The following is a 22,734-nucleotide window of genomic DNA, read 5'->3' as shown; positions in this document are numbered from 1 at the left end:
ACACGAATGTGAAATTGTCCAATATATCCCACAATTAATGACCATATAAAATATAAATACTTTTTGTCTCCAGACATGGCAATGTTTGATCTATTTATCACACATGACATTCCTTAAATTACAAAATAAATATATTTATTATGTTGTAATATGTTTACATATATAATAAATGATGTAAGAAAAGATCTAGGTGCATGTACAAACACATTATCGTTTAACATATATCTTCTTATCAGCGTCGGCATATGTAATTTACGTTGCTTAAAGCAATATTCCAGCAAGATCACTGCGGGGGATACCAGAAAAGGGCTTCACACATTGTATCCATTTTGGGAATCGAACCCGCGTTTTCTTCATGATAAGCAAACGCTTTAACCACTAGGCTACCCCACCGCCCCGCATATGTAGAGAGCAAGTGATAATAATTGAGGCAATACCAAAAAAATTGCTATAAGTTTGTTTGTGTGTTTCTTTGTGTGTTTGTTTAACGCCGCACTCAGCAATATTCCAGCTATATGACGGCGGTCTGTAAATAATCGAGTCTGGATTGACATCATGGGCATCGATCCACGCAATTGGGATACGATGACATGCATCAACCAAGTAATCGAGCCGGCCACCCAATCCCGTTAGTCGCCTCTTACGACAAGCATAGTCGCATTTTACGGCAAGCACGAGTTGCTGAAGACCTATTCTACCCCGGATCTTCACGGGTCACTGGTGAATGGAATTTGGGGCATCATAAATGGACTTTTTTTGTACTCATAATCAGTATTACTATTATGTAGAATATGTTGTATTTTCTAAGAAAACTCTTATGGATAAATGCGAGGTAAATAAATATCTTCAATCATTGTCCCAGTTAACCGTATCTCAGTATTAATATGCAGATTGCATTTGGTTTCGTAAAGATGGCGGCTTCTGTACTTGTGATACTCAATGCGATTCAGAGTTCAAAGTGATTCCTAAAATGTTAGGCTTCTCGAAAGCGACGGGCAATGGAGTGAACCTTTCGAACAAAGACTTGATCTCCAGAGGGACACGTGTCTAGCCTGAAATATATAATGTGTTTTTATAACATGTATAATTGATGATGGGTCTATATGTCAATATGAAATTCTCGTATACGATAAAAGACACAAAACCATTTCCATAATCATAAATAAAAGCGAAAAATATCTTGCACAAATATCTGCTAAAGGCAGCTATTATCTTTTGGATATTGGTATTTGTCACTTACAAATAAAGGGTGGAACGAAATCAAATGTGACAGATCCTTTTAAATTGCACCACCTCCGCTGAAGTAAATACTGACAAGAAATTCCACAATTACCATCGATTGATACGGTTCACGACCCACTGTTTGGTATCATTCTGTTGGAAGTCTTCCAGGGCTAAAAGCAGCATATGTAGGAATGCAGCATTGTCTCCTCGCTTCTCACGACACTTGTCCAACATCTGAAAACATAATCGTTAAAGTAGCAGAATGTTAACTATATTCCTTATTCTACACCTATTGGTTAAAAACAACCTTTCACTGATGGGTTCTTCCACCCAATGTATTCAAGTATGAATAGGTTAATTTAACATTTTAACATGTGATGAAATTTATTTTTAGCGTATGAGTTAGAGGCCGCGTTAGTGCCCCCAGGGTTTAAAGGGACCACTACGTCCTGTGAATCCCCAGGGGTCAGATCCTTATAGGCACAGTATTTGATTGGCATTCTAGAAGTTGATGAGTTAATATGTACGTACAACTTTATGGTTAACAACTTCTGGTTTATTGCATTAGCGACGTATCGGTGTAGATTCTTACGCCGCTCTCAAGCTTATTGCTTATGGCCACAAACGATTATCTGACGTTAACGATACGCCCATACACAACTACATTGTAGTATTATAACCTTACACAAACGTGGTATGTTCAATGTGACGAGCCTTTTCGCAACTGCATTGTATTATTATAACCTTCCACAAACATGGTATATTCAATGTAGCAAGCCTTTACGCAACTGCATTGTATAATAACCTTCCACAAACATGGTATATTGAATGTAACGGGCCTATACGTAACTACATTGTATAATTATAACCTACCCCACCATGGTATATTGAATGTAACGAGCCTATACGTAACTACATTGTATAATTATAATCTACCCCACCATGGTATATTGAATGTAACGAGCCTATACGTAACTACATTGTAAAATTACAACCTACCACACAATGGTATATTGAATGTAACGAGCCTATACGTAACTACATTGTATAATTATAACCTACCACAACATGGTATATTCAATGTAACGAGCCTATAAGTACTACATTGTATAATTATAACCTACCACAACATGGTATATTCAATATACGAGCCTATACGAAACTGCATTGTCCTATTATAACCTACCACAAACATGGTATATTCAATGTAACGAGCCTATACGAAACTGCATTGTATTATTATAACCTTCCACAAACATGGTATATTCAATGTAACAAGTCTATCCGCAACTATATTGTAGTATTATAACTTTCACCAAACATGGTATGTTTCATGTAACGAGCCTTTACACAACTGCGCTGTATTGCAATAACTTACCACACACATGGTATATTCAATTTGACGAGCCAATACACAACTGCGTTGTATTGCAATAACTTACCACGAACATGGTATATTCAATATGACGAGCCTATACACATGTGCATTATATTGCAATAACTTACCACAAACATGGTATATTCAATGTCTGTGGTGGCTGTGTCCTTCCTTATTTTCTGGATCTCGCGATCATGTAATCCAAGTTGAACAAACAGCAACAAATCCGGTGACATGACCTTTACTAAGCTTGCAAGGAAACTGTTGGATACAGGAGCGCTGATACCTGTAATAAAAGGGTTTATGAATTGGTGGTCAGTGGAATCTGCAGTATTCCAGAAATATCACGGTGGGGGACCCCAGTAATGGGCTCCACACATTGTACCCATGTCTGGAATGGAACCCAGGTCTTCTTCATGATGAGCGAATGCTTTATCCAGTAGGTTATCCCACCGACCCTTAAAGATGAGGTGAGGTGAGATGAAATGGGGTTTAACGTCGCGTCCAAGATTATTGAACTTATATAGCGACGTGCATGTACATGTGTGTGTTTGTGTGGCTGTTTGTACTAGTCCGGACTGATGCCGATTTATAGTGCGGCACTGAGATACTATGCCGCAGTTTAACATGAATATCCCACTCAGACACAGTATACTGACTCCGAGACGACCAGTCCTTGTTTTAGCCCCTTAATGCCTAGCGCCAGGCAGGGTAACAACAAGTACCGTCTTTTTTCGGTATGACGCGGCCGGGGATCGAACCCCGGACCTTCCGCTCTCCGGGCGGACGCTCTACCACTACCTTAAAGATGAACACATTTTACAGTACACTATGGTATACCTCTACTCAAACGAAACCTGTGCACAGCTACAAATGCTTTAAGCTTTTATCAAAAGTAAACGTAAATGTGATGATATAGATGTATTTATAGCTGCAATTACTAAAAGTGTTCATTTATATGGTTTCACAAGTATGTCAGTTTGTTAACTGAAATTGAAGACACCACGGGGTAGTTTGGTGCCGTAATTAATGAAATGAAATATAGGTAAAAAGGAAAGTCTCTCCTCGAATTGTCTTTTCGGTCCATATATTAAATCCCTAATGGAAATGAAAACAAATATTCAATTTAACAGCACTTGTTGTAAAGTTCATGATGTCGATCTTCAGTAAAATTAAACACCACCACACTTTTTCATTTTTGATGAAGAGGCGACTAACGGGATCGGGTGGTCAGGCTCGCTGACTTGGTTGATGCATGTCATCGTATCCCATTTGCCTAGATAGATGGGTATGATGTCAATCACTGTATTGTCCGGTCCAGATTCGATTATATAGCTCTAATATTGCTGAGTGCAGCGTTAAACAACAAATAAACTAGACATAATTGCAATGAACTGGAGAATGATGAGTCAATAGAATGTGAAAATAGTTATATTTGCACAGGACCTCTCCGCTATTGTAAACGATTTCGCAGAACAGGGATTGATCACCCTACCTGGTGATTACAGGTATATTGAAAGCATACATCCAACGATATTGAATGGTAAGCATGTCAGAAATAGTAAAGGTGCTTAACTTCATGCCACGAGATGCCATGTGTCCTATCAAACGGAATACAAGGTAACTAGCTTCAAGTTTTTGTTCCACCCCATAAATCAAATTATTCGAGTTAAAGGAAGCGTTTTATGTCCGCTATGTTTTCCTATTCATCGCCACTGAGTGTTAACACAAGTTTACACCAACATCTACTAGTATTTGCTGGAGTGAAAAGACACGTCCCTTTGGCACGCCAGAAATCCACCATATCCATGCTCGTGGTAAACGTCTGAGACCTGCAATAGTGCACATGGCCGTATGAAATGTTCCAGTGCGGTTTAGAACTACAGCTGTTTATGTGAGGATATGTGCTTAAGATAAGATATACAATTGGTGTTCCGTTCACGACGAGTGGCAATGATGTCTTTTACAGGAACACAACATATGTTGAGACAAGGAACTGTAAAGAGAAGGTTCTCAGAAACATGGAAGTAAGTTTAGACCTGACAACAAGAGTAGGAGCTCCAAAGACCTTCTTACGACTATCTTACTCTGAGCCAGAAGATAATCCCCACGGACTAGTTGCAAAGATGAATGAAGCATTTTGGGGAGACCTCGTCGAATGGTGCATATCCACTACCACTATTGGTTTAACAATAGTCTTCCATTTACAAGATGGACCTGGTCGGTATGCTGAGCTTGTTTTAAAATATGCAACATTCGGACATACACAGGAGGAGGCGCTGGTTGAAACATTGTTCATACCAGAGGAGGTAAAAGTGAAAATTAACAGTTTACAGCGTACAATAATGAACATATCACATTTTCAGTTGATATAAAAACGTACTTTTCCCGCATATTTGTTATTCCTCTAAACATTATCGCAGCATATTAGACAGTTAACATTAAAATTCCAGTACCCCGAGAAGATACGGTTTAGAACTGATCTTCAGCAACCCATGCACGCTGACTTGGTTGATGCATATTATCGAATCCGAGTTCCGTAGATCGATGTTCATAATGTCAATCACTGAACTATCTGATCAAGACTCCATTTCTTACAGCCTTAAAAAAGATGGAATATTGCTGAGTGTGGCCATAAACAAAAACCAAACAAACGAATCATTCCCAGTGATGAGCTGTCTACTGGAAATGTTTCTCATTGTATCTTCCAAACATGATTCTTGATTCGGTCGCTGTATTTCAGCAACGCTGGGAAGCAACCTCTCAGATCAGTGTCGGATCGCGTGGATGGTTTGTATTGTGCACCAGGCCGAAGGAAACACAGAGAGAAGTACCAGTTGATGGGTGCAGGCTTGTGTACGCACTAGATAAAAGGGTGAAAATAAACATCCCGAAGAACTCATTCGAATGTCCAGGAAGCATGTGCCTTAAGGTAACCTACTAGGTCCAATCCAGGTGTAATAATATGGTACCAAAAGTTGTGTTGGGAGCAAATAATTTTCATTTGCATGGTCAAACATCAATCCATATTTGGCATCTGTTACATACATCACTAGTGCTCACCTTGCCAATCTGTTTCTTTAAGCATATGAATCGAAATTGTTGCTCGCCATACGGCCAGGAAGTTTAACTTAAGCTTCGGGTATATCGATGATCTGATATCGTTATATAATGGTCAGACCAGTGACCGGGTTGGTCTTCAGCAACCTATGATAGTCTTTGGATGCGACTAACGGGATCGGATGGTCAGGCTCGCTGATTTGGCTGATGCATGTCATCGTATCCATATTCCGTAGATATATGTTTGTCATGTGAATCACATGATTGCCTTGACCAAACACGATTATTTAAAGATCGCCGTCATACAGCTGGAATATTGTTGTGTGCGGCGTTAAACAACAAACAAACAATAATGGTCAAATAGCCAATTATTACCTTCCAGTGGTTTTCCCACCACTAGAAATAAAAAGAGACCAGTGAAACCGCCTCATCTGTTTCATATTTAGATATTTGCATAGAGATTCAGAGTGGCAAAACAAGCTTTCCACAAGACTGTATGACAGGGAGGATGATTTCAACTTCCCAATGGCTAACTTTCCCTTGCCGTAAAAGGCGACTATGCTTGTCGTAAAAGGCGACTATCGGGATCAGGTGGTCAGGCTCGCTGACTTGGTTGATGCATGTCATCGATCCCAAATACGTGGATCGATGGTCATGATATCAACCACTAGATTGTCTGGTCAAGACTCGATTATTTACAGACCGCCGTCAAATAACTGTCATATAGCTTACGACGTTAAACAACAAGCAAACAAACAAATTTGATGAAGAAATCTTGTGCGGTGATGAACACATAACATGTTTGTCCCAGTACTTCAAACTTCAAATTGATACTTTTAACGAAAAAAGTACATCGTCTTCAATCTAAACCTAAATCTCCCTGAAGATAAGTGGGTGACTCTAATCCATTATTTCGACACTTACCTTCCTCTATAGGCAGCGACTCAGGGTCCTCCGATGCAGGAGCTGTGCTGAGAATATGCTGAGCTAGGGACGACGTCCTCGACTCAGTGATGCGCCCACGTACACCTTCACTCCCACTATAGCCTTCATAAACACTTTGTACGTCTCCGTCCTCACTGGCTGCAGCACCACCAAGGGTAACACCAACCCCAGCAGGCAGACTCACTCCCGAGGCGTTCGATAAACGTCTGCTATTTGCATTGGGCTGGATACTAGATCGCCTCGAGTCCATAGGTCTTCCTGACTGATCCCTATCATACACTACATGGTGGTCAAACCTTCCCGTTCTCTGTGTGTAACGGGTGTGGGAACTGACTTTGCTTTGCCTGATGGGGGCTGTGCCTTCATTACTTGACAGTCCTGGCATTGCATCTGGAACATCCAAACCAGAATGCAAACCCATGTGTTGTTGGTTTAGAGGCTGATGAGGCTTACCATCATGAGGAAGTAGGTCATCAGTGGTTTCATATATCTCAAATGGTCTTTCCATGTTATCATCCATTACCGTCGTTCCATTCTCACCTGGGTATGACTTAATTCTTCTTGGTATTCTGGACCTAACATTTCCTTTGTCAGGAACTCGAGGTCGATTTGTTCCAGAAGTTTTACGTGCAGTATTCTCATTGTCCTCTCGAGCTGCTTGTGAAGATTCTTGCAGTTGTTCTCCCAACAGAAGAGGCAGCTGTGTAACAACGCTCACTCCATTGTGCCCCACCATGTGAACCGCAATGCTTCCATTTGGGGCATCGCTTACATTTTGGATTTCCACAAGAAGGCTCTGGTGACTCATTTGCCCAGGCAGGAGTTCGAGATGAAGATCACTGAGTCTGTATAAACACTTCAAATTTCCCTGGAGCTCAAGGCGATATTTTTGGTTCATTTTAGAGGGAAAGTCTCCACTGACTCTCAGTCGTGTGTACGATTCCTTCTTCCACTCATCAAGACGGAGATATATCTGATCTGGTTTTAGACACTCTACCACAATGTCAAATTGGTTAAAACCAAGGACTTTCCCAACAACCAGAAATTTCACATGGCAGTCTTTTCTCTTCGAGTATATGTTTGCAGTCTGTGTTCGGATGTCTTCTCTGTTTGCACCTTTCTCAACTTCAACTGGTGCGTTACTGTGGATTAAAATATATTACTTATACACATGATGGAAGAGTGACAAATCTCGTCTCTAAAACTGAAAATGGTTTAAAGCACTAAGTTTGTGAAGCTATATACAATGGAACGTAATCCTTGCACATGTACCTCTACACACAATATTCTTTTTTTAGAATACCCTTAATACTTAATCCGTTGTTCTAAAAGCTACACAACAATCGCCATTCGTTACACACCTACGTTGTACCTCAACTACCATACCTCCCCGTGAAGATCCGGGTTAGAATTGGTCTTCAGCACTATATGCTAATCCCAATTACGAAGATATATGCTCATGATGTCAATCATTGGCTTGTTTGGTTCAGACTCGATTATTTACAAACCACCGCCATATCGCTGAAATATTGCTGAGTGTGCCGTTAAACAAAAAGCAAAAAAAACTTGTTTGGTATAATCGCCTCATGATAAAACCAAAGAGAATAATAAGGGTTGATGAAGCTTGGTGGATTAAAGCGCTCGCTGGTGATGTTAAAGACGAGATTCAATTCCACACACATGTACCATTGACAACAGATACGGTAGTAAATATGTGTCAAGTGCAATGCAGAATGTTTAAAGAATTTAAAGAAGAGTGGAGGACAGCTGTGGAATTACCGAACAGCAAAGGTAGGACAGGTAGCAATACATTAAGAACTTACTGCACCTATAAGGATAATTACAGTCTTGAAGCATATGTACACAAAAGTCCCCCTAGAACTCTAAGAAGCGCCCTGTCAAGGTTTAGATGTGGTGTAGCACCGCTAAGAGTTGAGACCCGACGCTATACCAATACACCTCTTGCAGAGAGAACCTCCCCGTTTTGTACGGATGAAATAGATGATGAAAGGCATGTTTTATTATATTGTTCACACAATGGGGGTCTTAGATTTTACCTTTTCTTCCAAACGTCGTTACGTATGTTCTGATTTTGGAAGTTTTCGTGATTTATGTAGTTATACTATCCAGCCCAGAATTGTTTTTTACAACTGCCAAGATCTGCAAGAATATTTTAACAACCAGATCGGATGCTCTGCACCATGTTGTACTATAGATTATTCTCTTTTGTGAATAGTCAGGTACAGTCATTTTTATCGTGTGTAATATATGTGAAATTGTATACATGTTTTTACCAATTTTCTATAGTCTCTCATTACTCTGTAGGGTGTGGCTCGTTACTTTATATGGTTTTAACTAAGATATTTGAAAAGTTTTTCCCCATGTATTATATATGTAACGAGGTGAGACTCAAATAAATTATCTGTCTGTCTGTCTGTCTGTCTGTCTGTCTGTCTGTACCATGTGTGAAGGCCATGCTTGATGTCCCACGCAGTGATATCATGTTTCCTGCAGAAGCAGCAGCAACAAATTCATTCATTCATTCATTCATTCATTCATTCATTGAAAGAAGAATAGTTCACGTACATGCCCATGTTGTTTGTCTTGAATCTGACCCTGCCTTCATCAGGTTCCACCTTTGCCTCCATTACCTCCCATCTCTCAGCCTCCTCCGCTTCTTGTTCTTCTTCCCCTTCAGATGAGATCGCCGACCCTGGCCTCGACAGGACCACCATCTCCCCGTCGCCCGTGTACCCACTCGGGATGGGGAGAGTCATCTCGATATCCTCTGAGGCTCTGGAACAAGAGCTATGTTCCATGTTGTAGAAATGGGAAAGGGATATAATGGTGTCTTCTTTCTCCATTTCTGGAACCTCTTCAATCTGTAAACATGATTAGGAAGCAATGTTATGCTTGCCCAATAGCTGTCGGGATGAATAGAAATTAGGGTAGATGTTGTTGTGATGCAACAATATAAAGTGTCTGGAACACATCTAAGATTAATAGACCGCCTCCGTGGTCTAATGGTAGAGCGTTCGCCCGGAGAGCGGAAGGTCCGGGGTTCGATCCCCAGCCGCGTCATACCAAAAGACGTTAAAAGATGGTACTTGTTGTTAACCCTGTCAGGCGCTCGGCATTAAGGGGTTAAAACAAGGACTGGTCGGCTCGGAGTCAGTATACTGTGTCTGAGAGGGGTATTCATGTTAAACTGCGGCATGGTATCTCAGTGTGCTAGCACTATAAATCGACATCAGTCCGGACTAATACAAGCAGCCACACACACACACACACACACACACACACATACACGTGCATGCACGTCGTGTTATAAGTGCAATAGTCTTGGACGCGACGTTAAACCCCATTTCACCTCACCTCACCTCTAAGATTAATAGATTGGCTTTGTATGGTAGTTCGCCTGTTATTAAACCATAATGTTAAACCATTGTCACTGCAAGGAGATGATAAGATACATAACATCTTACTGTCAGCAACACATTGCCCGGTCGCTTGAACGCATGAGGAGGAACACTGAGCTTCACGCCACTGTTGGTCCTGGACTTCACTTGACCACCGTCCTGTGGTATCGACATTACCTCTGACTTTGGTCGAGAACATAAACCAATTGACCCAGACTTGTTCAGATGGACAAGAACTTGGCATACCCAGACTTCATTGTCCTGTACATAGAAGACATAATAACAAAATCGGTTGGAACAAATACTGAACCCTCCGAAATTATGCTCGAGGAAAATTGTTCTGCCAAAATCCTGAACAGGGCATCATCTAGTTGGTGTAGCTTTCAATCAAATGTAAATGTCAATCAAACATATGCATGTGTCATTTTCCGAAGAAACAGACAAAAATGAGGCAAACAATGCAATGAACACTCAGCGAAAGGCCTATCCTTTAAGGGTTGGTTGGTTGGTTGGTTTGTTGTTTAACGCCGCACTCAGCAATATTACAGCTATATGACGGCGGTCTGTAAATAATCGAGTCTGGACCAGACAATCCAGTGATTAATATCATGAGCATCGATCCATGCAATTGGGATCGGTGACATGCATCAACCAAGTCAGAGAGCCTGACCACCCGATCCCGTTAGTCGCCTTTTACGACAAACATAGTCACCTTTTACGGCAAGCATGGGTTGCTGAAGACCTATTCTACCCCGGAATCTTCACTGGTCATCCATTAAGGGATTACGTCTTTAATTGAATACGTTACCGTTATAAAGAACTTATCCATTCCTGGCTTGACGTCCTTGACATGGCCACCCACTCCTTCTATCTTCAGGATCAGTTCATTGGTAGAAGGAGGAAGGTCGGCAACCAACAGATTAACTGTCACCACACTGGACGAGTTGACCTGCGACATCTTGTACTCAATTACATCCCGCCAGAAGTGTTCCCCTTTTGCAAGTTTGTGCCTGAAGTAACAAGTATCAGAGCTTGTTATCAAGAGTGTTTTGTTTGTATGTTGTGTAACGCCGCACTCAGCAATATTCCAGTTATATGACGGCGGTCTGTAAATAATCGAGTCTGGACCAGATAATCCAGTGATTTGCATCATGAACATCGATCTACGCAATTGGGATACGATGACATGCATCAACCACATCAGCGAGCCTGACCACCCAAACCGTTAGTCGCCTCTCACGTCAAGCATAGCGTATTGGTTCCTGAAGACCTATTCTAACCCGGATCTTCACGGGTGTTATCAACAGTGAGTGAGTATGGGTTCAATAAGATCCAGGTTGGCAGCTTTATATGAGTGACAAACAAAGCATCTCCTTCACGACTAAAAGCATGGTTCTGATTGACCAAGCATCACAATCGGAAAAGTTTGTTTATTTGACCAGCGGACCAAAGACCAAGACGCCAAAGAAAGCAGAAAGAAAGAGAGTCCCAGTTACCTTCAAGAACACTTAAAAAGGAGTATTTACATGGAAGAGGTACGTAAGAGTTTTGTGGTATGTCTTTCATTTCCGAATTGTTAGCGAGTGAGTGAGTTGGGTTTAACGTGGCTTTGAACAGTATTCCAGTTATATCTTAATGTGGGAGGAACGCACGATGTGATGCAGGTCTCAGACGTTTAGCACTTTTGTGAAACCCTCGAACACGGGTATGGTGCTGACAAACCTAGACAAAATCGGGGTGTACCGATTAAGAATAAAGTGAGTAAGTAAGTGAGTTAATATTTAACGTCACAGAGGGCAATCTTCCAGCCATATAGTGACGAGATTAAGAATAAAGAATGCTAATGGTTTTCGTAAAGAATAACAATGTTTTATGCTTATGAAATATTTTCCAAGGCCAAGTCACAAAGTTTAGTATCGATTGCGTAAATGTGAACATAAGATGACTGAGGAATACTTATGTTCACATTTACGCAATCGATACTACACTTTGTGATTTTGCCTTGGAAAATATTTATTCAAATTAATCAGCATATACATATATCAAATCTGGGAACTCAGAAGCTTTGGACATTGTGACAGGTAAGGAATATCAAGATATAAGATATTTCACTGTAGAAATACACATTACAGCTATAGGAGGCAGAGTGACAATGGGAATACCACAAACCTGAGGGAGCTCTTCGATGGCGACCGTCTTCTGCAGGTCATGTAGGATGGTTCAGGGCCGAACTGGTTCCCGGTGAACACCAACACGTCCAGGGCATACACGTCGTGCGTTGTGTCCTTAATCAGGATGATAGTTTCTGGCCTGCATAGTATAGTATAGTGTAGTGTAGCGTAGCGTAGGGTAGCGTAGCGTAGCGTAGGGTAGCGTAGCGTAGTGTAGCGTAGTGTAGTGTAGTGTAGTGTAGTGTAGTGTAGTGTAGTGTAGTGTAGTGTAGTGTAGTGTAGTGTAGTGTAGTGTAGTGTAGTGTAGTAGTAAGAATGGTGTTACGCCGCTTTTAGCAATATTCCAGCAATATCACGGCGGAGGACACCAGAAATGGGCTTCACACATTGTACCCATGTCGGGAATCGAACCCGGGTCTTCGGCGTGACGAGCGAACGCTTTAACCACTAGGCTACCCGACCGCCCAGCATAGCATAGCATAGCATGGATGAACAACTTTATTACAATTAGGAGCGACGTTTCGGTGTAGGTTCTAACACCGTTATAAAACAAGTTATGAACAGAGTATGGTTGACAAGTATATATACAGGTAGGAGGCAGTGTTTATACAATAGAGAGGATTAAGAAGTAGTTTGAGAAACATGAGGTCGACAGCATGGGGTCACATACTGTAACCACCGGATCATCACAAGTTCACACCTACCTCGAATTCTGCTTCGGAATCCTCGCTAGGTGTGTCGTATCCATTAACCCTACCTGCTTCATGTATATATTTGTATATTTACATGTCGTATTGTCTCGTCTTAGTGTAATGGAGAAAGCTGGCCGCGGTGTGGACTATCATTTGGGATTCATTCGCACTAGGGGGCGGTCGGGTAGCCTAGTGGCTAAAGCGTTCGCTCGTCATGCCGAAGACCCGGGTTCGATTCCCGACATGGGTACAATGTGTGAAGCCCATTTCTGGTGTCCTCCGCCGTGATATTGCTGGAATATTGCTAAAAGCGATGTAAAACCATACTCACTCACTCACTCATTCGCACTAGGAGGCGAACAACACCTCTTACCAAAAGGCTACATACATGCACGTGGGTGGGAAGATGCTTGTACCAGTCCCGACGTATACCGGTTGTACAGAGTAACCCACTGAAATACCATGCTGCAGTTGAACATGGTTGTCCCATTTGGATACACTTTATACCAATAGTATTCAACAACAAACAGTACTATGAACCTCCACGACGGACGGCTCTAACAACTTGAAAGCACTTCTTCAACATAAAAACTATAATTGCATGTGTGTGAGTTTCATATTAATCAATACTCACTCGGGCATAACACCTGCGAGTATTGGTGTATTATTGCCTTCTCTTGCAATACTGTGGTTTAACGTGAATTGTGATCCAACGTGAAGGTAGTGTAAACATACACTGTTAATTGAAACAAAAGTGCACTCTGTGATGAGTAACACTCACACACACACACACACACACACACACACACACACACACACACACACACACACACACACACACACACACACACACACACACACACATGAGTAACACACACACACACACACACACGCATGCACGCACGCACACACACACACACACACACATTTACCTCTTGCTCGGCGGGTTCTGGGACAGTATTTGTGTCATCTTTTCGCTTTTGCTCATCGACATGGCCGTGTGACTTTCCTGAAATTGATGCTAAAACGTTCGGGATCACGGAGGCCATATGTTACACAATTGTTCGTACATGGCCCTTCTACACAGCAATAATAAATAAACAGTGTATTATTTGTATATACCGTAAATCATTGAATAAACACCTGTCTAGAAAAGTTATCTTTTTCATTATCATTATAAATTGTAAAGCATTAAAAGCGACATCAACATACCTCACGTCTCCTTGAAAAAAGATAAATGCCTGTCACAATAATATGGTCTAAACATGCGCTGTTTCATAGATTTACAGTAGTCTTTTGCCCCGACACTTTTCGATTTCCGCGATACAGGTAGAAATGAGTGAGTGAGTTGGGTTTAACGCCGCTTTTAACATTATTCCAGTTATATCACGGCGTGTCAGCTTAATGTGGGAGGAAAACCCGAAGTGATGCAGGTCTCACACGTTTACCACTTCGGTGAAACCCACGAGCACGGGTATGGTGCTGACAAACCTAGAAACATAATCGGGGCGAACCGGAATTCGCAACCACAATTATAGGTTTCTGGCGTCCCCAAGGGACGCAACTCTGCACAGCGAATCGCGGCGCCTGAGACGACTTGGCCACCCGTGCCCCCGATACAGGTAGAAACTGCTGATTGATACAAGCGTGTCACTGTGTCATGTTGATTGTTAACGGGGTGGCCTGGTGTTTACGTTATGTCGAAGACCCGGTTTCGATTCTGCATAAAGGCACATTAAAAATGAATATAGAGTTCTTTAAAGCGGCATAAAATAATAATCACTCGCTCACTTTGTTTTATGCATATCAACATAAACATATCAAAGATAATTACATGTAATATTAGAAGCCTATAAAGTCTTATCATTCATATTTGTGAAGCTATGTTTTCTGTCATAATATTATATATGCATCAATAGTCTTTAAGGGTCTGCTCATGTACGGGTGAACCTTCGTCCAAAGCGCCGCAATTCGCTGTGCAGAGTAGTATCCCTTGGGAACTCCAGAGGCCTATGATCGGTTATATTTCTTGGTTTGTCAGCACCATACCCTTACTCATGGGTTACACCAAAGTGGCTTTCCTCCCAGATAAAGCGGATATGCTGTGATATTACTGAGTACTTTTCAAAGCGCTGTTAAACCCAAATACATCACTCACTCAATCACTTATGTACTCACATAGTCCTTAATGTGTGGATCTGCACCATGGAACATTAGCCAATCAGCGGCCTGCAGCTGGTTGTTCGCCGCTGCCTCGTGGAGGGGTGTACGGCCAAACTAGAACATGTTGACATATGTAAAAGGCAAGATATTTTCCTGTGGCCTCTGGGCATGGATTTGGCATATCACACCTTTTCAAATACAAACAAACGTGAAAAGCGTTTTCTGAACATGTCTTTGCTCACGGCGTCGGTGGTGTTAGTAGCATAAGTGGACGGAGTCAGTGGTGCTACTGACATATATGGACGGCTATTCACGGAGTCAGTGGTGCTAGTGACATATTTGGACGGCTAGTCACGGAGTCAGTGGTGCTACTGACATATATGGACGGCTATTCACGGAGTCGGTGGTGCTAGTGACATATTTGGACGGCTATTCACGGAGTCAGTGGTGCTATTGACATATATGGACGGCTATTGACGGAGTCAGTGGTGCTAGTGACATATATGGACGGCTATTCACGGAGTCAGTGGTGCTATTGACATATATGGACGGCTATTCATGGAGTCAGTGGTGCTAGGGACATATATGGACGGCTATTCACGGAGTCAGTGGTGCTTGTGACATATATGGACGACGTCGGTGATGTTAGTATCATAAGTGGACGGCGTCGGTGGTGTTAGTAACATATGGACGGCTATTCACGGAGTCAGTGGTGCTAGTGACATATATGGACGGCTATTCACGGAGTCAGTGGTGCTAGTGACATATATGGACGACGTCGGTGATGTTAGTATCATAAGTGGACGGCGTCGGTGGTGTTAGTAACATATGGACGGCTATTCACGGAGTCAGTGGTGCTAGTGATATATATGGACGGCTATTCACGGAGTCAGTGGTGCTAGTGACATATATGGACGGCTATTCACGGAGTCAGTGGTGTTAGGGACATATGTGGACAGTTATTCAAGGAAGCAGTGGTGTTAGGGACATATGTGGACAGTTATTCAAGGAGTCAGTGGTGTTAGGGACATATGTGGACAGTTATTCAAGGAAGCAGTGGTGTTAGGGACATATGTGGACAGTTATTCAAGGAAGCAGTGGTGTTAGGGACATATGTGGACAGTTATTCAAGGAGTCAGTGGTGTTAGGGACATATGTGGACAGTTATTCAAGGAAGCAGTGGTGTTAGGGACATATGTGGACAGTTATTCAAGGAGTCAGTGGTGTTAGGGACATATGTGGACAGTTATTCAAGGAAGCAGTGGTGTTAGGGACATATGTGGACAGTTATTCAAGGAAGCAGTGGTGTTAGGGACATATGTGGACAGTTATTCAAGGAGTCAGTTGTGTTAGGGACATATGTGGACAGTTATTCAAGGAGTCAGTGGTGTTAGGGACATATGTGGACAGTTATTCAAGGAAGCAGTGGTGTTAGGGACATATGTGGACAGTTATTCAAGGAAGCAGTGGTGTTAGGGACATATGTGGACAGTTATTCAAGGATTCAGTGGTGTTAGGGACATATGTGGACAGTTATTCAAGGAGTCAGTGGTGTTAGGGACATATGTGGACAGTTATTCAAGGAGTCAGTGGTGTTAGGGACATATGTGGACAGTTATTCAAGGAGGCAGTGGTGTTAGTAACATATATGGACAGCTACTCACGGCGTCGGTGATGTTAGTAGCGTGGTTCTCAAGGAGGAGATGCGCCAGCAGGTTGATGTTTCCCTTTTCTGCAGCCCAGTGTAGATCATTAGGAGTAATCTATGAAACACACGTAACACACGGCCATTGCTTTTCTTGCCAATATCAGTATAGTAATAGGTTACAAAGGTAAATACTAATCAATAAGAAAAATAAAATAACTGTTTCTAATATTTTATAATGTGATAATTATAATTTTGTTTTTCATTATTTGCAGTATACAGGAAACCCGGATAAATATTCTTTAAAATCATGACTGCATTGACTAAAATGATACAGATTTCATACGTCAGGGCCCGTTCCACAAAGTGATAGTAGCGCTAAGACGATCGTAACTCCTATACTTTAACATAGATTTCCGACAGTCGTAGCGCTAAGATCGCTTTGTGGAACGGGTCCCTGTATTGTATATTATTAGTGTTTGTCACTACATCTACGCTCAAGATTTATAAGATACAGTGAAACCTCGTAAGACCGGATATTCAACCATACGGGCAGTTACTGTTTAGGTGTTCACACAGTCCATTACGTAAATCCGAAAATTTGTTGATCCGGATAAATTAACTGGGCATCATCCAGATTACAGAGGTTTCATGTTTCATGTTTCATGTTTTTCAAGCATACCCATACGTGTCAGCATATCGTTGCAATCGGATGCATTCAACAACAAATCAGGAAACAAGATAACACTTAAAACTCAGAGCTAAATTGCGCGTTCGTCTGAGACAAACAATAAGAGGCCAGTTGTTTTACTTACTTTGGAGTTGAATGGGTCAGTTCTTAACAGGTATGGTGTGTGGAGTTTTGGACGCACCACTCTGTACACGGGCTCGTCCTCTGACACGCTCGTTGTCCGCCTGTGGGCCATAGTGCAATCTGCCTGTACTCAAAGTAACATTTTAAGCTGAAACTTGTTTTGAAATACAAGATGCTGTTATACCGTGCTCCGCTCCTCAAGAGAACCTGCAACAGGATTACCATAAGTTTTATGTATGTAATTATTCGCATACAGTAAACTACGGTTATAACGAACTCAGAGGGACCACTGATATTAGTTCGATATAACCGTAGTTTTTTTTATAATCATAATTATATACCAGCATATATATAGAGCAAATGGCTGGGTAAAAAAATAATTCCGTTATATCCGTCGTTCGTTATAAGCGTGTTGGTTATAAACGCAGTTTGTTGTGTATGTAAACCGCGTGATTAATTAAATCTGAGGCTGGTATTTTCATTAAGTGCACGAAAGACTTTAAAGGGTTAAGTAAACGCTTTCCAAACATCAACACAGTAGTGTATGCGTCCAGTGTAGAACTGGCTATAGCGCTATTCATTGTAGGCATGTTGAATGATTCTACCTCATTGTTGCCTTATTGAAGGACTGACTCTATTACACTGTTCAGTTTAGACCAAGGTAGACATCGTCTTTGTATAAAGTATTATTGTCGTATTAAATATCGGTACAGAATCTTTTCATTATCCAAAAAAGTGTCACTTTCTGCTGCGAACGTTTAATCAGATGGGTAAAACAAATAGGGTGTTTCATAATCTTTTACTTCTCTTTTAAACTGATGAATTGATTGCACAAGACTGCACGTATAATTCAAGTCGTGAACTGAACGATGAAATCCTTGGCGAAAGGTGATATTTATATGTATTATGAGAAATAAATATATTTTTTTATTGATTCAAACAAGACATCTTACATCCTAAATATCAATAGTACATGTGCCTGGTGAGTAATTATACTTCTATGACTATATATCACAATTCATTAATGATGATGAATGATCATACTTCCATCATTTATGATTCCATATCGCAAGATACTGCAGCTCATTTATTTTTAAATAGTTTATCTTCGCCACATATGTAGTTTTCAATTCTCTATATTTCCATTAAATACAGAAAAAGGGATTTGGTAGTAAACCTTTGCTACGTTCGCCAAGAATGTAATATATTCAATTCAAATCTAAACATCGTGGTTTTAGATGTCTGCCAATTTACAAGTTCTTGTAACAGTGCTTGCACCTTTTCACAAGTAACGAAGATGCACCTGCAGTATAGTGTAAATTTTGTTGTCGATCACATAGGTTAAAAATGCAGTATAATCCAAACACTGATGTGAAACGTTTCACTGTAAATATAACATAGATGAATATCACTTTCTATTGTATATCATTTTCCAGAAAGTAGAAACCGACGTATTCCTAGTACCTATTGCCTTGTACACTAAATCTAAAGTAAATGTATCAATCTTGAAGGATTGTGTTATCTTGTGTTACCTGTACAATTGTTTATGCAAGTGAATATATGTTGTTATCTTTCAACGTACCCCTGTGGCGGGGCCATTTACTCTGAATAAACGTGCCTGTGACCTCAGTAAGAACTAGTTGAATATTATGTACTGTAAATCTTGGAATTAATGAATTAATGCGTCTCCATATTCATTCATACCACTGCTGAACCCTAGCCAAAAATGCGGCACAATATGAATGCGCCCCCCTCCCCCCCAATCCCCCTTGGAATTATACATAACCTTACCTAAATCCAACCTTACCTGCATCCGCTCATTAGCGCTCAGTAGAGTATTTTAACATACAACATAGTCGCTGCTTTGCAGAAATTAGCGATGGTAATAAAATATACCAGAAACTGAATGTTTATTAGGTTCAGCGAGCAAAATGCAATACTATATCAATCTTACCTGTCTCTAGCTTGAGTCTCGTCCGATATTGGAGTGTTATTTCCTAGATTTGTCCACATTGTGTCCATTTTGCAACAAGGGTTCATGAGATAAACTTGTCTGTCTGCTGTGTGTATTCTAGTAATAGTCAGCCATGCCGCGTCAGACGTGTCATCTTGTTGTTTAAACTGTTTCTCACAACTGAATGTATACAGCATGTAATTTGTAAGTACTCACTTTTTGTATATGGCGTCGGGTGAAATGGGGTTTAACGTCGTGCACGCTTCTTGCAATAATGAGAGGGTATGAATAGCCATATTGAAAGATAGGTACTTTATTGACAGCCAACAAACTGGGCTGCGTCTCCACACACATGTACCACAAAGGACAGATGAGAAGTAAGCGCACGTCCTACACCGCAATACAATTTCGGTATAAGCTGTCATTCATATGAATAGAAATTGAGGTTATATAGATAGTGCGCATAATAGCAATGAATAGTTTCGTTGCTCGAATGACTTTATGATTTGTACTGGCTGTCGTTGATATTAGTTTACCATTGACGTTGGTATTTGACAGCTTTTAGTAAAGCTATGCAGATACGATAATGTATGTGATTTTGGGCAGGCGAAGAGAACAAATAAACATGGTTACAGCCGGACATGTTTCTCACTTCTTATATAATAAGGGACACGGGGCAGACATGCGTCCCAAAGGCGTAGGTATGGTCCGTGATGGGTTCGAGTTCCGATTTGCACCGATTATGATCCTTGGTGTTTATAGGTCTTCAGCAACCCATGTTTGCTGTAAAAGGCGACTATGCTTGTCGTAAGAGGCGACGAACGGGATCGGGTGGTCAAGCTCGCTGACTTCGTTGATGCATGTCATCGTATCCCAATTGTGTGGATCGATGCTCATGGCATCAATCACTGGATTGTCTGGAACAGACTCGATTATTTACAGTCTGCCGTCATATAGTTGGAACATTGCTTAGTGCGGCGTTAAACAACAAACAAACAAACAGTTATATATCACGGCGTATCAGTTTGATGTGGAGGGATAGCCCGAAGTGATGTAGGTCTCAGGCGTTGGTGAAAGCCACTTTGGTGGAAACATAACCAAGGTGAACCGAGATTCAAACGTCACGGTCATAGGTTTATGTCGAGGCCACAGTGTTTTGAAGACTGGGCCAGCCACGACTTCTATTACTGATGGAGAGATTGAGAAGGCGTATTTCGAGATGGTGAACTTCAAAATGGAAAGATGTCAGAGAAGCCATATTTCGAACCCTGGGTGCTTATTTAGCCATGATTATAACTGTAGCAATGGGAATGGGAATTATGTATATATATATACACAACACTGTACAAAGCATGTTTAAATATGTAAGGATGTTCCGGGTGAGTCCAACGCGACCATTGAATTCGCACATGATCTAACATCTTCCCGAGGCATGGGAGTTAACAGTCTGTAAAAGTCCAGTCTTCACCCTTGCCGAATTAGGATGGAATTTCTGGGCTCGATCGAAGCGCCACCAGTGCCTATTACTAGTTATGTCCCTTATATGGCCCTAGTACTGACCACGCACGCACGCACGCACGCACGCACGCACGCACGCACGCACGCACACACGCACACACACACCTACCTCTGCATCCGCCACTGACGTTTAGTGTCAGATAATGATGACAATCAGCCCCGGAATGTAAACTTGTTAGGTCTTTTTCTTCGCTACCAAATCAATGTTGTTCTTGGGGTCGGGGTCTTTACAGTTCACCATGCATGGCATTTGTGTTGTGAGAGTTAAAACGTGAGCTGTGGTTGCTCAAAAAAACATCTAAATCTCACTGCTTTCTGTCTTGTTCAATATTCCATTCCCGTCCGTTGATGGGAGACTGCTGGTAGTTGTAGTCTGGGTACGAAGTCCCAAAATTGCAACCTTAGTAACACTCCTCATATTTCGCACAATCAGAAACAGGAGATATAGAATCAAGTCCAAAACAGGTTCATGAGATCTGATGAAAATGAGTATATTCATAAACATTTTGAACAATAGAAAATGTATAATAAAAATCATCTATGTGCCAAACTCAAAAACAATGTTCGCACTAAGGCACAGTGGTAGAAACTAACAATTTCAGTCCACTAGTCCTTATAATGATAACATATAGCAAAATCCTTAAATATGGCAAATTTCTACTAGTCCTTATGACACCTTAACTATTGGGCACTTTGGCAAGGACTACAGGACTAGTGCCATTTTCTGTGGCACCTTTTGATTCCAGTGCTGGAAACTAAACATGAAAAAGCAAGGAGGTCTTGTCAAAAGACAGCTGTTAATCTCAAGGCCCTAGGTCACCACTTAATTCTAATTCCAATAGTTTAATATATATACTGGTGTTACAAAAATGTTTATGATATTGATTTGCGCTCAATCTTACTAAATCCAAAAGTGAAGGGCAGTTGAGAACCAATTTTATGACATACTAGTATATAATAACATGTAACATCTGTAAATGCAATACACTGTATTAATACACAACATATAGACCCTGCCGAAAACATCTCACAATCATAAAATCCGAGTATACCTGAATTATTCTGGAATATTTGCAATAGTTTAAAAGGGCAAACATGAATATTCAAATTAACAAACATTTCAAAATAACAAACCAGCATGTTTATATATGTATATACTGGTGTTAAAAATATGTGTATAATATATTTTTTGTCCTCAATCTTGACTTAATCCAAAAGTGAAATTCAATAAAGGACCCATATTATAATAAATTATATAACACCAAATACATGAGCACATCTACTGGTAATGTCTGTATATGCAATGAACAACATATAAACCATGCCAAAAACTATAAAAACTGAGGAACAAGTCAATGTAGTATACCTGAATTATTGTGGAATATTTGCAATAGTTTAAAAGTCACAATAAAAGGTCAAACAAGAATATTCAAATTAACAAACATTTCAAAACAACAAACCTGCATATAATATTTCATAATGATTGGCCGTAGAAGGGTCCAAGATATACAAATGCCAAAACATGTGTTATAAATTATTCTGCATAATGACACACAGCAGAAATGGTTAAGTTGACAAAAATATTTATTATAAGGGTAACGCTAATTTTCAGGGCATTATCATTTGCAGAAGCCCTAGGTCTTCCATTAACTGCCCAACATATAATATATAGCTAAAATGGATGGAATTTGTTATCAAATAAAAATAAATAAAAATAAACAACAATGTCGGTTTTGAAACAGTTACTGCAA

General features: G+C 40.8%; 1 protein-coding gene and 1 long non-coding RNA gene across 2 annotated transcripts; one reads left to right on the top strand and one right to left on the bottom strand.

Annotated features, from left to right (window-relative positions):
- Positions 1 to 650: 650 nt before the first annotated feature.
- LOC124140957 lies at positions 651 to 19,800 on the bottom strand. The gene is made up of 13 exons (XM_048400165.1): positions 19,466 to 19,800; positions 17,513 to 17,718; positions 16,717 to 16,815; positions 15,068 to 15,166; positions 13,822 to 13,898; positions 12,196 to 12,336; positions 10,835 to 11,036; positions 10,093 to 10,287; positions 9,194 to 9,489; positions 6,587 to 7,749; positions 2,731 to 2,888; positions 1,334 to 1,458; positions 651 to 1,052 (listed from the first exon to the last, which is right to left on the bottom strand). Exons 2-13 carry the CDS (start codon positions 17,621 to 17,623, stop codon positions 974 to 976), a joined length of 2,745 nt encoding a protein of 914 aa, XP_048256122.1. The 5' UTR covers positions 17,624 to 17,718; positions 19,466 to 19,800; the 3' UTR covers positions 651 to 973.
- Positions 4,050 to 5,576, top strand: LOC125382104. Its single transcript, XR_007222322.1, has 3 exons — positions 4,050 to 4,110; positions 4,572 to 4,911; positions 5,346 to 5,576. It is a non-coding gene; the product is annotated as an uncharacterized LOC125382104 (long non-coding RNA).
- Positions 19,801 to 22,734: the final 2,934 nt, after the last annotated feature.

This window comes from Haliotis rufescens, unplaced genomic scaffold, assembly GCF_023055435.1.
Source record: "Haliotis rufescens isolate VD_foot unplaced genomic scaffold, xgHalRufe1.0.p SCAF_2, whole genome shotgun sequence".
NCBI lineage: Eukaryota > Metazoa > Mollusca > Gastropoda > Lepetellida > Haliotidae > Haliotis > Haliotis rufescens.
The sequence above is the reverse complement of the archived record's forward strand: the minus strand, read 5'-3'. Positions and strand labels throughout refer to the sequence as shown.